General features: G+C 40.9%; 1 protein-coding gene across 1 annotated transcript; it reads right to left on the reverse strand.

Annotated features, from left to right (window-relative positions):
• Positions 1-645: 645 nt before the first annotated feature.
• On the reverse strand, positions 646-945 carry LOC308624912 (mitochondrial intermembrane space import and assembly protein 40-like; the record flags this gene model as incomplete). Its single annotated transcript, XM_081248730.1, has 1 exon — positions 646-945. The coding sequence occupies one exon, from the start codon at positions 943-945 to the stop codon at positions 646-648; it is 300 nt and encodes a 99-aa protein (XP_081104856.1).
• Positions 946-12,948: the final 12,003 nt, after the last annotated feature.

Here is a 12,948-nt window from a genome sequence, read left to right on the forward strand (position 1 = left end):
GCCTTTCTTTAGTTGCATTGAGGAGGGACTACTCTTCCTTGTGGTGCGTGGGCTTCTCATTGTGGTGTCTTCTCTTGTTGTGGAGCATGGGCTCTAGGCACATGGGCTTCAGTAGTTGTGGCATGCAGGGTAAGTAGTTGTGGCACATGGGCTCTAGAGCTCAGGCTCAGTAGTTGTGGCATGTGGGCTTAGTTGCTCTGTGACATGTTGGATCTTCCCGGGCCAGGGCTTGTGGTCCCATGTCCCCTGCATTGGCAGGTGGATTCCTAACCCTTGCGTCAGCAGGGAATCCCTCGATGGGGCCTTTGTATCAAAAAAGGCCAAGATCAACTCATCAGAGAGAAGAGAGAGAGGTTCATGTGAGACACACATTCATACAACCCATTTTTCAGTGTATATGTCAAGGGGCCAAGACCCCTGATCAGCACAATAAGTTATTTTGTCCATTACAGTGCACAGAACAACAGAGGGAGAGACACTTTCTTGGAGAGGTTCACACGCTCTGAAAGAGGCCGGAGCCCAGTGCCCCAGGCCCTCATTAGCTGGACCCCCCTCTTCTTTGGTTACGGTGGCCTCAGAGGCAGCTGTTTCCTCTAATCGATCCGCTGGCTTCTCCTCTTCCTCCTTGGGATAGAGGTCCAGGTGTTACTGCCTGCGCTCCTGCATGGCACGGAGCTGGTCTACACAGTCCGACCCCTTGACATCCTCTGTGCTGCAGTGGAAGCAGGAAAAGGCCACCTTGAACTGTTCCCCATGCAGGCCACTGGCCATCCCCCCAAGGCATGGGCAGTTCCAGCTGATGTTGTCTTCGTGGGGCAGGATCAGTGCGTGCTCCTCATATGGATCATTGGGGTCGTCGGCCGCCAGCTCCGCATTCCTTGGAGTTTCATGGTCTTCTTTGGTTACAAATATGCGATCCTTCCCTTCCTGCTGGCTGTAGGCCATGGTGAAGCCCGGTGCCCCGACCTCGCGGCGATTGCGGAGGTGGCCTCACGCGGTGACCTCTCCGCTGCAGGGCGGGTGGCTTTGGAGCGACATTTTAATGGGCACTCAGCAGTACTTTTGTTTGCAGAACATTGCAAAAAACACTGAGGAGAAGCTCAGACTTCAGGGAGAGAATGGAGGAGGGGGAAGGTTGACAGAGCTGCCAGGAATTACTGTGGGGAGAAGCTTCTCAGAACGGTGTGTCCTGGAACATACACCAAAAGTTAGCCCTTTTCTGTAGTATTTCTGTGACTAAAATAATGGTACAGTAATAATGGAGCTAATATATATCCCCACCAATTCCACGTTTTCTGCTCTCTGTCCTTTCTCATCCTTTCTCTAAATCTTTTTCAGACTGCTAGGCATGTTGTCTTTTTGAGAACTTTTCTTGGCTCCTGTTAGATTTTTTTCTTTCAGTTCCATGAGATTCAGCTTTATTTACAAAATGTTGGTTTTACGAGTTCATATTATTCTTTTTCTGGTGGCTCTAAAACCCCTTCTCTTGCCAGTAAAAGGAAAAAGGCAAAGAAGAGTTAGGAAGCAGCATCTCTGCTGATAAAAAACAGAAATCACTATCTAGGACATCCAAAGGCAATGAATTGAGAAACATCTAGCCAATTTCATGAGACAGTGCTGACCTCTTAGTTCTGTTCTTTTAAGGGAAGCCCCTTGCATGGATTCTACATCTCAGATTTATTAATCCACATAACTTCTCATCCATCAAATCCCTGTCTTAATTTGTATTAGCTGAACAAAATGAAAATCAATCTTTGTTGAACTCACATTTGGGAGAGCATCTAGGGAAGCCTGGGCACAAACTTCTGGGGAAAGGCGAAGAAGTCTGGAGGTTAGCCGAACTCTTGGTTCAGAACAGCTGTAATTTTTCTATTCTTCCTGTACAGATGATTTCCTCTACCCTTTTCTTTTCTATTAAAAGCTTCATTAAAAAAATATGATAGCAGATATCAAATAAAATTATACAACTATCCAAGTAATATTGATATATCATACATCATCTTAGCTACATACTAAGTACTGAGATAATCACTTTTTATTCACTGTGTTCTTTACTTCTCATAATAATCCTACATACTGAGTATAATTATTCACATACATGAGAAACTTAAGGCTCAAAGAGGTTACTTTTTTTTTTAATGAAAGCTTCTTTATTTATTTATTTTTGGCTGTGTTTGGTCTTCGTTTCTGGGAGGGCTTTCTCTAGTTGCAGCGAATGGGGCCACTCTTCATCGCGGTGCGTGGACCTGTCACAGCCTCTCTTGTTGTAGAGCACAAGCTCCAGATGCGCAGGCTCAGTAGTTGTGGCTCGCGGGCTCTAGAGCGCAGGTTCAGTAGTTGTGGCTCACGGGCCTAGTTGCTCCACAGCATGTGGGATCTTCCCAGACCAGGGCTCGAACCCATGTCGCCTGCATTGGCAGGCAGATTGTCAACCACTGAGCCACCAGGGAAGCCCCAGAGGTTACATATTTAATCCAAGGTCACACGACAATTAAATGACAAAGACGGGATTCAAACACAGGGCTGTCTGATTTAGAAGAATATGATTTTAACCACTGATACAATCACACAGTATTCCCTGATGTTCTGATACTTACTTAAATAATTCTGTGATTGTGTCTACAGGGATCCTTGAGTTCCCAGTTGCAGAGCTAAGGATAAAATTATACAAAGGTATACATACATAACATAATAATTTATTCAATGTCCTTTAAAATATGACAATAGAAATTAAGGATTTGCATATTGCCCCTTAATCCCAGATAGTTAAGTGACTTGTAAAATCAGAGAAAGGGATGCATTAGGTATCGGAACCTAAGTCCCTCATTTCTTTATCCAGCACTCTGCACACTAAATTGTCTTGTCCAAACAAGCTCCAACTCAAATATGTTGCCTCCTAAAACTTACATCTCACTTCAGGAATCATCAAGTCTCATCCCAGTCTATGAACACTCATGTTTGCTGACTGTCATATGGTTTGGTATAAGAATACAGGCTCCATGGTGTCTACAAAGCCAACTTCTACAGTTACTTAGACCCCAAACAAAACTGGAAATCTGGGCTCAATTTACAAGATGCTCCTTCAACTCAGAGCAAAATAGAGAACAGGTTCTGCATCTCCTATCTTGGTGAGAGATGAAGTTGGGAAAGGCTGGCCTTTTTCTCATCAGACTCTGGATGCTTCCTCTGAGAGAGGTGTGAAGTTAAAGTCTGGGGAATTTCTCCCATGGTACCATGGCCTCACCTGGAAGGCAAGGGGCCCTTTTAGATCTATTCTACTTCCTTCCCACACTCTGCCACATCCTTGTATTCACCTTTCATAATTCCAACTCACCGACATAAAAATATTCCTTCCTGCATTCAGGAAATTTACAACAGCAAGAAATGGAGCCAAGTAACTTGTAGGAACTGAAGGAGATGTTGGTGACTGGCAGAAACAGGAGGCTTGAAGGTAGGGCTGATAAAATAGAATATGAGAAGGATGAAATGGTGTCTCTGAGTAAGACAGAAGCAGAGCAGGAGTATGTTAAGCATTTGTAAAGATGTGAAGGGAAAGGACAGGATGATAGCTTTGTTCACCAAATCACAGTACACAAGAACATGAGAGCACAGCTTTAATTTATAAAGAGTAGTTTTAGGGAAGATAGAGCAATAGCTTTAAACAACAGCCAATGATTCAAGAAAAATTGAAGTAAACACAATAATGATATCATTAGTTATTAACAGAAGTTAAAACTAGTTAGCCAGGCTTCCCTGGTGGCACAGTGGTTGAGAGTCTGCCTGCCGATGCAGGGGACATGGGTTCGTGCCCTGGTCTGGGAAGATCCCACATGCCGCGGAGTGGCTGGGCCCGTGAGCCATGGCCTCTGAGCCTGCGCGTCCGGAGCCTCTGCTCTACAACGGGAGAGGCTGCAACAGTGAGAGGCCTGCGTACCACAAAAAAAAAAAAAAAAAAAAAAAGTTAGCTACTTTTAAAGTTAACATGAGAAATGAAAACATGTTCCTCTTTGACCTCCTTCAGTCAGAGGTAGATATCTGGATGGACCTCTGTCTAATCCAAAGGTATTCCATCTATGTGGAAATTTAAATTATTCTTAAAGTGATTTTAACTTTAGGCAATAGATTGAGCAGAAGAAAGTCTGCTCAATAGCTGAATAACTATTGAATAACTCAAATCAACCAAACGTCTTCTGTTCTCCAGCCTGTATCTTTTTCACCTAGTCTTTTATTGTTTTCTCAAACACAACAAACAAACAAAAAATTGGAAGGACTGACAATCCCCTGTCTTTATTCCATCTTGGTTTTCCCTCCATACTTTTGATAGTTCCTCAGACAATCATCATATAAGCTAGACTGGATTCCAAAGAAAGGTCCCATGGAAAGTAAATAACTCTTCCAGCTGAGGGATGTGACTTTTGGAAACGACCTAAATGTCTATCAAAAGATGACTGGATAAAGAGAATGTGGTATATATATATGCAATGGAATGTTATTGTGTGACATTCAACAAGTTACTTAATTTCCTGAGCCTCACATCTCTCAGTGACACAGGGATTACAAAACTTGACTCACAGGACTGTTGGATGGATTAAATAGGACAACACATGTAGAGCACCTCCATTAATCACTGGCATGTAATGTCATGGAGTACACACACACACACACACACACAATGTTATTTCCAAAAAGATAGGTTTAACTCCATTGGTTTAGTGTTATTTTGGTTTTCCCCCAATAGTCAAGAAATAGATTGTTAAGAATGACCAAAGCACAGGAGAATAGACAAAAAGTGGGAGTGACTGAATCAGCAAGGTCTCGTCCAATGGGAACTAAATTGGAAGCTGAAAGAGCTCCATTTAGTTCTGACACTGCCACACAATGTGACTTTTGAAAAAACTCCTTTCATTCTCTTTCTAAACATGTGTTGAAATAGACTGCTATAATTATGTGCTTCTTGATTATTTCATCCTTGGAATAGATAAACAAGATAGAGAAATAATTATATAATCCAGGGTTTGAAGGAACAATGTGTTCTTAATGCTATTTTGAAAGTGGTTCTTCCAGGGCTGACTGGTGTTTGGGTGTCCACCCCTGAGCTTGAAAACCACTAGCAAGATGCCTTGCAAATATTTCACTCAAATCACCACCTCCCAGCTGGCCCTCTTTGCTGTCATTTCCCAGTGCTGTCAAATAACTTCATTCATTCATTCATTCATTGATATGCTTTGAAATCCTTGGGACAAAAAAAAAGCAATCTTTTTAGCCGGGGTTTGGTCAGTGGAGAAAAGTCTCATGGCAGAGATCTGAAACTCTACAATTCCTCTCCTTTGTTTCATCATCTAGTCACTTCAAACCCTGGAAATAGGATGAAATTCAGAAAAAGGTGGAAGAGGACAGAAAGGAAAAATTTCCAGGTTAGTAGTAGGGAGAGTATAGTGCAGAAGACGCCTGCGGATCAAGGTAAGAAGTGAACAGGCTGTGAAATTAGAGATGGTTTCCACCTCTGACTCCTCCCTGTAGAATTGTGATGGAAAATGCTGCAGTGAAACGTGGGTTGGGATGACCAGTGGAAATGTAATTTAGCCTGCCCACTGCTGTTCACTTAAACAGTCCAGTAGCCAGTGCTTGTCTGAATCTTGGTGGCATCATCCCTGACTCTGATTCTTCCAATTTATCATTCTCCCTGTTTCCTGTCTTTCTTGTAATCCTACATTATTTCTTTCCCACCACTATGAAATTTTAAAAGAGATTTTGTTGAGGGGATGAAGGGATTTTTCACTGGAGTGCTTTCTCTGGCTTTTGGTAGGAGATAAATGAATGCAAGTAAGAATGGGATCAAAAGGAAGGGAAGAGAAACTAAAGGGAACAAGATGTAACTTTTGGGTTTGTTTTGTTTTGAGAGAGCAACAGAAGGGCAGGAGAAATGGATATGGGGTGGGGTCCGGGATGAGTAAGGAGGAGAGTCTGGCGTGAACACTTGTTTTTCTTGCTCTCGCATCAGACTGCGAGGTTTCTGAGGTTACCCTCTGGATCTTTTTATTTTCTTTAATTCATTTTTTATACAGCAGGTTCTTTTTTTTTTTTTGCGGTACGCGGGCCTCTCACTGTTGTGGCCTCTCCCCGTTGCGGAGCACAGGCTCCGAACGCGCAGGCTCAATGGCCATGGCTCACGGGCCCAGCCGCTCCGCGGCATGTGGGATCTTCCCAGACTGGTGCACGAACCCATGTCCCCTGCATCGGCAGGCAGACTCTCAACCACTGCGCCACCAGGGAAGCCCTTGGAGGAGAAGTTTTTTGTTTTTTTGTTTTTTGCGGTACGCGGGCCTCTCACTGTTGTGGCCTCTCCCGTTGCAGAGCACAGGCTTCGGACGCGCAGGCTCAACGGCCATGGCTCACAGGTCCAGCCGCTTCGCGGCATGTGGGATCTTCCCGGACCGGGGCACGAACCCGTGTTCCCTGCATCGGCAGGCGGAGTCTCAACCACTGCGCCACCAGGGGAGCCCAGCAGGTTCTTATTAGTTATCTATTTTATACATATTAGTATATATATGTCAGTCGAAGTCTCCCAATTCATCCCCCCGCCCCCACTGATTTTCCCTCCTTGGTGTCCATACATTTGTTCTCTATATCTGTGTCTCTATTTCTGCCTTGCAAACCAGCTCATCTATACCATTTTTCTAGATTTCACATATATGGGTTAATATACGATATTTGTTTTTCTCTTTCTGACTGAGTTCACTCTGTATGACAGTCTCTAGGTCCATCCATGTCTCTAAAAATGACCCAATTTTGTTCCTTTTCATGGCTGAGTAATTCCATTGTATATATGTACCACATCTTCTTTATCCATTCATCTGTCGATGGACATTTAGGTTGCTTCCATGACCTTAGCCACTGGATCTTATTCATCTTTCTAACATACAACAGCTGCCCAGTGCTTGAATTGAGTCAGTATCCTATCCCTCTTATGTCCCCAATTCTCTGGTGACACAGCAGGTAGTGGAAAAGAGCATGCGTTTTGGAGTCAGCAGGACTGAAATTGAGTTCTGCTCTGTCACTTAGTGATCTCTGCCATGTCTCTGATTCTCATTTTCTTTATCTGAAAAAAATGGGGGTGCTGATGGAAAGTAGTTTATAAAGTTGTAGTGAGGATTAAATAAGATAATGCATGTGAGCATCTAGCAGGCACAGTGTTGGCATATGGTAAATGTTCCATGAAAATAGTTCTTCTTCTTCTTCTTGCTAATTAGCCATGTGACCCTGGATAAGTCATTTCCTCACTGTAGCATGTGAAGGATGACAATTGTTACATAAATTGTTGTAAAGATTTAATGAGATAATCCTTGTAAACTACCCAGTAAGAGTCTGTAATATAGTAGTTGCTCATTAAATGTTAGTTCCCTTCCTTATATTCCCAGCTGTCTTTCCCATTCTTTTCTTTCACTTTTCCTCTGAATGTAACCAGTCCTCTAGCCAAACTGAACAACTTGTTCTAAGACGTCCTTCAGTGTTTGTCATCACACCTTTGCTCATTGAATTGCATAATCTCTTTTCTGCACTCCTGTCTCTGTCTACTGCAGCCTTGGGCATCTTTTAAGGCTTATCTCAAATACCACCTGCTTCTATGTATTACATAAGTAAGCTTCCCAACTAGGTTATCTCTCCTTCCTTAAACACTCCCTTAGCATTCTGTTTTTATTTCTTTATTTCTTTTATTTCTTTAGTAGCGCACACCTTCTTCCTCTCTGAATTACAGGCATTTCTGTTCTCCGTATGTGCCACACACCCTTTCCCCAACTATTGATGGTACAATCACACCCCTTCCCACCCCAGGCACATTTATCCACCAGGGGACAACTGACTATCTAGGGAACTGTCATCTCTGGAAAGACTGGATTCTTTCTTGCTGAAAGAAGGAAAAGACTCTCTTGCTGAATTCACATATTGAGTTAAATGCCTCTGGTGTGTCCTCATAGTAACCCTAGGACACCCTTTCCTAAATCACACCTGGTTTCATTGCAAAATACTGAAATTGTCTGTTTACATGACAGGGACCTACAATGAATTTTAAGCTCCTCAAAGGGAAGTCAGGGCTTGTATTCTATTCATCTTTGTAGCCCTAGTCCCATATACATTGTCTTACCTGAAAACCTTGTTCAGTGCTTGAAAACTAAGAGCTCAGTGAAGTTACCCTTAACAATCCACTCCCACAGTCTATCATAACACACACTAAATATATCTCTGCTGTTTAGTTGAAGTATAAATTTAATTCCTTGCAAAGACAGGAAATTGCTATAATCTGAAACACAAAATAATTATAAGTATGCTCAAAGAAGGGAAAAATACTATTTCACTCATATTTTTTCTACCTTTGGCTTTTATGGTAATCCAACTATTAAATTAGCTGATTATCCACTTTGTGAAATAGCAGTGTTCCCGAAAAATTTTCAGACGATAACATTGTAAAATCAAATTATAGTGTAAGTACAGGAAAAACTGTCCTTTCTCTTCAAAGAAAATCACTTGAATAGCAAGAATTCCTCTGGAAGAGTAAAACAAGAAATGTTCCCTTACTGTGTGTGGGATGTAAATTTTCTTCTTGAGCATTTTTCTTTCCATGTAGATTTTTACACATGGATCTGCTGGAGCGAGCCTGTATATACAAGTTGAGGTCATAGAGAGAAACTGACTCCATGTACAGCACCAAATGTTTGCAGATTACAGATATAAGAATTCCAGTGGGGCTTCCCTGGTGGCTCAGTGGTTGAGAATCCGCCCGCCAATGCAGGGGACACGGGTTTGAGCCTGGTCTGGGAAGATGCCGCATAGTGCAGAGCAACTAAGCCTGTGCATCACAACTACTGAACCTGTGCCCTAGAGCCCGTGAGCCACAACTACTGAGCCCGTGGGCCACAACTACTGAAGCTCACATGCTTTGAGCCTGTGCTCTGCAACAAGAGAAGCCACCACAATGAGAAGCCCGCGCACCACTACGAAGGGTAACCCCCGCTCGCAACTAGAGAAAGCCCATGTGCAGCAGCGAAGACTCAATGCAGCCAAAAATAAATAAATAAATTTATCAATCAATCAATTTATTAAAAAAAAGAATTTCAATGGACAGAAAACAAGAGTAAATAGGAAGATGGTCAAAAGGCCATCATAATTAAATAATTAAATTAACTACTTTTTCCATTAAGTTAAAAAATGAATAATATTTATTAAACAGTTTCATTTCTTTCTTGTCTTCGCATTTTTTCTGGTTCACCAAAACAAACCTCTCATCTATGCCAACTATCTTAAAACAAAGCACAATTTTTGTTAGAAAAGGAAAAATGTGAATGTCTTATCTAGAAGTAACATACAAAAAGTTCATTCACAAAAAAAAGAGACTAAGGCTATCTCCTCTCTCTCTACATGCAATTTTTTTTTCGTTCCCTGAACATTTGCTGAATAGCTGAAAGGAAGAAAATTTTGTGCCATTTTTGCTTTTCCCAGAAGTTGTGCTGTATTTCTTGGAATGAATTTCAGTACTTTCTTTCCATCTTCAGATGACATATGAACTTTCTCACAAGGTCAGCAGCCAGAGCTGGAGGATTTGTGGAGATACACATTTTGAAACCAAAGATTCTTGGGAACGAGAAAAAACTCGAATACAGATATTGGCTGTTCTCTATACCGTGGACTCTTGAGAAGAGCAGGGCTTAAATACTTAATATTTTGGTGCCAGGAATAAATCAAATGGACAATGGTGCAAAACTAAAAATGTTCCTAGGGCAATTGGAGGTCAGTTGGCAACTTTAACTTGGACTTCTCAGCCTTACATTTGGTCTTCATGTTGTGCTTTGTACCTAAACACACCCCTTCGAGGGCCAGGCACAGTTCCTCTGGCTGAGATTTTTCCTGTGTGTGCTCAAGGAGAAGTAAAAAAATGGACCCACTGCTCCTCATGCCAGCGTGTCTTTCTGTTGCACAAAAAGAAAGCAACTACATGGACTGCCATGAAGAGATTTGGCAAACCTGGCTTGTAGGGTTGATTTCCATATGGTGTAAGATTAGAATTAATTATTCAAACGAGGGCAGTTAAAGAACCCTCAGGCATTTTGAATGTTCTGAAAAAAAAAAAAAAGCTCAAGAAAGGAAAAGATACTGGAACATTTCAGTGAATATCTAAATAAATTTATACAGGCCTTGGCATATAACTTATTATTTAAACTATCTAATCTAGGACTTAAATGATACCGTAAAGAAAAAATTCCCACTAGTGACATGCACAAAAATTGATTAAAAAAATAGAATATATGCATACAAAAGAAGCAATTCTTATTACTCTTCAAAGAGGATCAGGATAAAGAGTATGCAAACAACTGAGCAAGTCTATAATAAAAATCCATAATAAACGCATGTAAATACAAAATATAGTCTAAAATATTATCTTGATAAAGAGAATATAGTTTATCTTTATAAAGTTCTTATGGAGACGCTTGGAACTCTCAACTGACTTGTCCAAAAAGATATCATGGCTCAGATGCCTTGGGTTTTACCTGACTTCAAACAGTTCTCTGTGTGCATGTTTATATGTGAGTGTAGATATAATTTGTATTGGATTATATATCGTTTATATTAGATTATAAGTATCTAAAGAGTGAAGATTATGTATTCTAACATGCATAATATCTGTATTCTAATATAACACATGATGCATTGCTTGGCAAATAGTAAGCACTTAATAATTATTTGCTAGATAGAATTTATAAAAACAAGTTAACATATTACTGACAGGGCCGTTTCTAAGCACAATAATGATAATTCATTCATTTGCTAATTTTTCTACAAGACTTTTTTTCACACACACACACACACACACACACACACTGTATTTTATTTTTACAAGAGATAAATAGACTGACACCAAGCATTGTAAATGGATGACCACAACAAAAGCAACAATGATTGCAACTACCAAACACGAAACACACTCATACTATGTCATTATATTGACATCCAGTCCAGTAATCCTCCACTGTAACAGCTCCTTTACTTTGCAGTGAAAATTGATTTCTAAAAGACTTTTAAACTACTACTTACTTTATTCCAGATACTGTTTTTTTTTTAATTTTCTCTTGTTGACTTTTAAAAAAAATTTTATTGGAGTATAGTTGATTTACAATATTGTGTTAGTTTCAGGTGTACAGCAAAGTGAATCAGTTATACATATACATATATCCACTCTTTTTGTTTGTTTGTTTAGATTCTTTTCCCATATAGGCCATTACAGAGTATTGAGTAGAGTTTCCTGTGCTATACAGCAAGTTCTTATTAGTTACCTATTTTATACATAGTAGTGTGTATATGTCAGTCCCAATCTCCCGGTTTATCCCTCCCCCACTTATCCCCTCATAACCCCTCATAAGCTTGTTTTCTACATCGTGATTCTGCTTCTGTTTTATTTTTATTTTTTTAATTTTTTAATTAGTTTCTGCTTTATAACAAAGTGAATCAGTCATACATATACATCTGTTCCCACATCCCTTCCCTCATGCATCTCCCTCCCTCCCACCCTCCCCATCCCACCCCTCCAGGCGGTCACAAAGCACCGAGCTGATCTCCCTGTGCTCTGTGGCTGCTTCCCACTATCTATCTACCTTACGTTTGGTGGTGTATATATGTCCATGCCTCTCTTTCGCTTTGTCACAGCTTACCCTTCCCCCTCCCCATATCCTCAAGTCCATTCTCAAGTAGGTCTGTGTCTTTATTCCCGTTTTGCCCCTAGGTCCTTCATGACTTTTTTTTTTTTTTTTTTAAATTCCGTATATATGTGTTAGCATACGGTATTTGTCTTTCTCTTTCTGACTTACTTCACTCTGTATGACAGACTCTAGGTCGATCCACCTCATTACAAATAGCTCAGTTTCGTTTCTTTTTATGGCTGAGTAATATTCCATTGTATATATGTGCCACATCTTCTTTATCCATTCATCTGATGATGGACACTTAGGTTGTTTCCAGCTCCGGGCTATTGTGAATAGAGCTGCAATGAACATTTTGGTACATGTCTCTTTTGGAATTATGGTTTTCTCAGGGTATATGCCTAGTAGTGGGATTGCTGGGTCATATGGTAGTTCTATTTTTAGTTTTTTTTTTTTTTTTTTTTAAGTTTATTTATTTATTTTTTAATTAGTTTCTGCTTTATAACAAAGTGAATCAGTCATACATATACATCTGTTCCCACATCCCTTCCCTCATGCATCTCCCTCCCTCCCACCCTCCCCATCCCACCCCTCCAGGCGGTCACAAAGCACCGAGCTGATCTCCCTGTGCTCTGCGGCTGCTTCCCACTATCTATCTACCTTACGTTTGGTAGTGTATACACGTCCATGCCTCTCTTTCGCCTTGTCACAGCCCACCCTTCCCCCTCCCCATATCCTCAAGTCCATTCTCAAGTAGGTCTGCGTCTTCATTCCCGTTTTGCCCCTAGGTTCTTCATGACATTTTTTTTTTAAATTCCGTATATATGTGTTAGCATACGGTATTTGTCTTTCTCTTTCTGACTAACTTCACTCTGTATGACAGACTCTAGGTCTATCCACCTCATTACAAATAGCTCAGTTTCGTTTCTTTTTATGGCTGAGTAATATTCCATTGTATATATGTGCCACATCTTCTTTATCCATTCATCCGATGATGGACACTTAGGTTGTTTCCAGCTCCGGGCTATTGTGAATAGAGCTGCAATGAACATTTTGGTACATGTCTCTTTTTGAATTATGGTTTTCTCAGGGTATATGCCCAGTAGTGGGATTGCTGGGTCATATGGTAGTTCTATTTGTAGTTTTTTAAGGAACCTCCATACCGTTCTCCATAGTGGCTGTACCAATTCACATTCCCACCAGCAGTGCAAGAGTGTTCCCTTTTCTCCACACCCTCTCCAGCATTTATTGTTTCTAGATT

This window comes from Mesoplodon bidens (assembly GCF_964165515.1).
Source record: "Mesoplodon bidens genome assembly, chromosome: 11".
NCBI lineage: Eukaryota > Metazoa > Chordata > Mammalia > Artiodactyla > Ziphiidae > Mesoplodon > Mesoplodon bidens.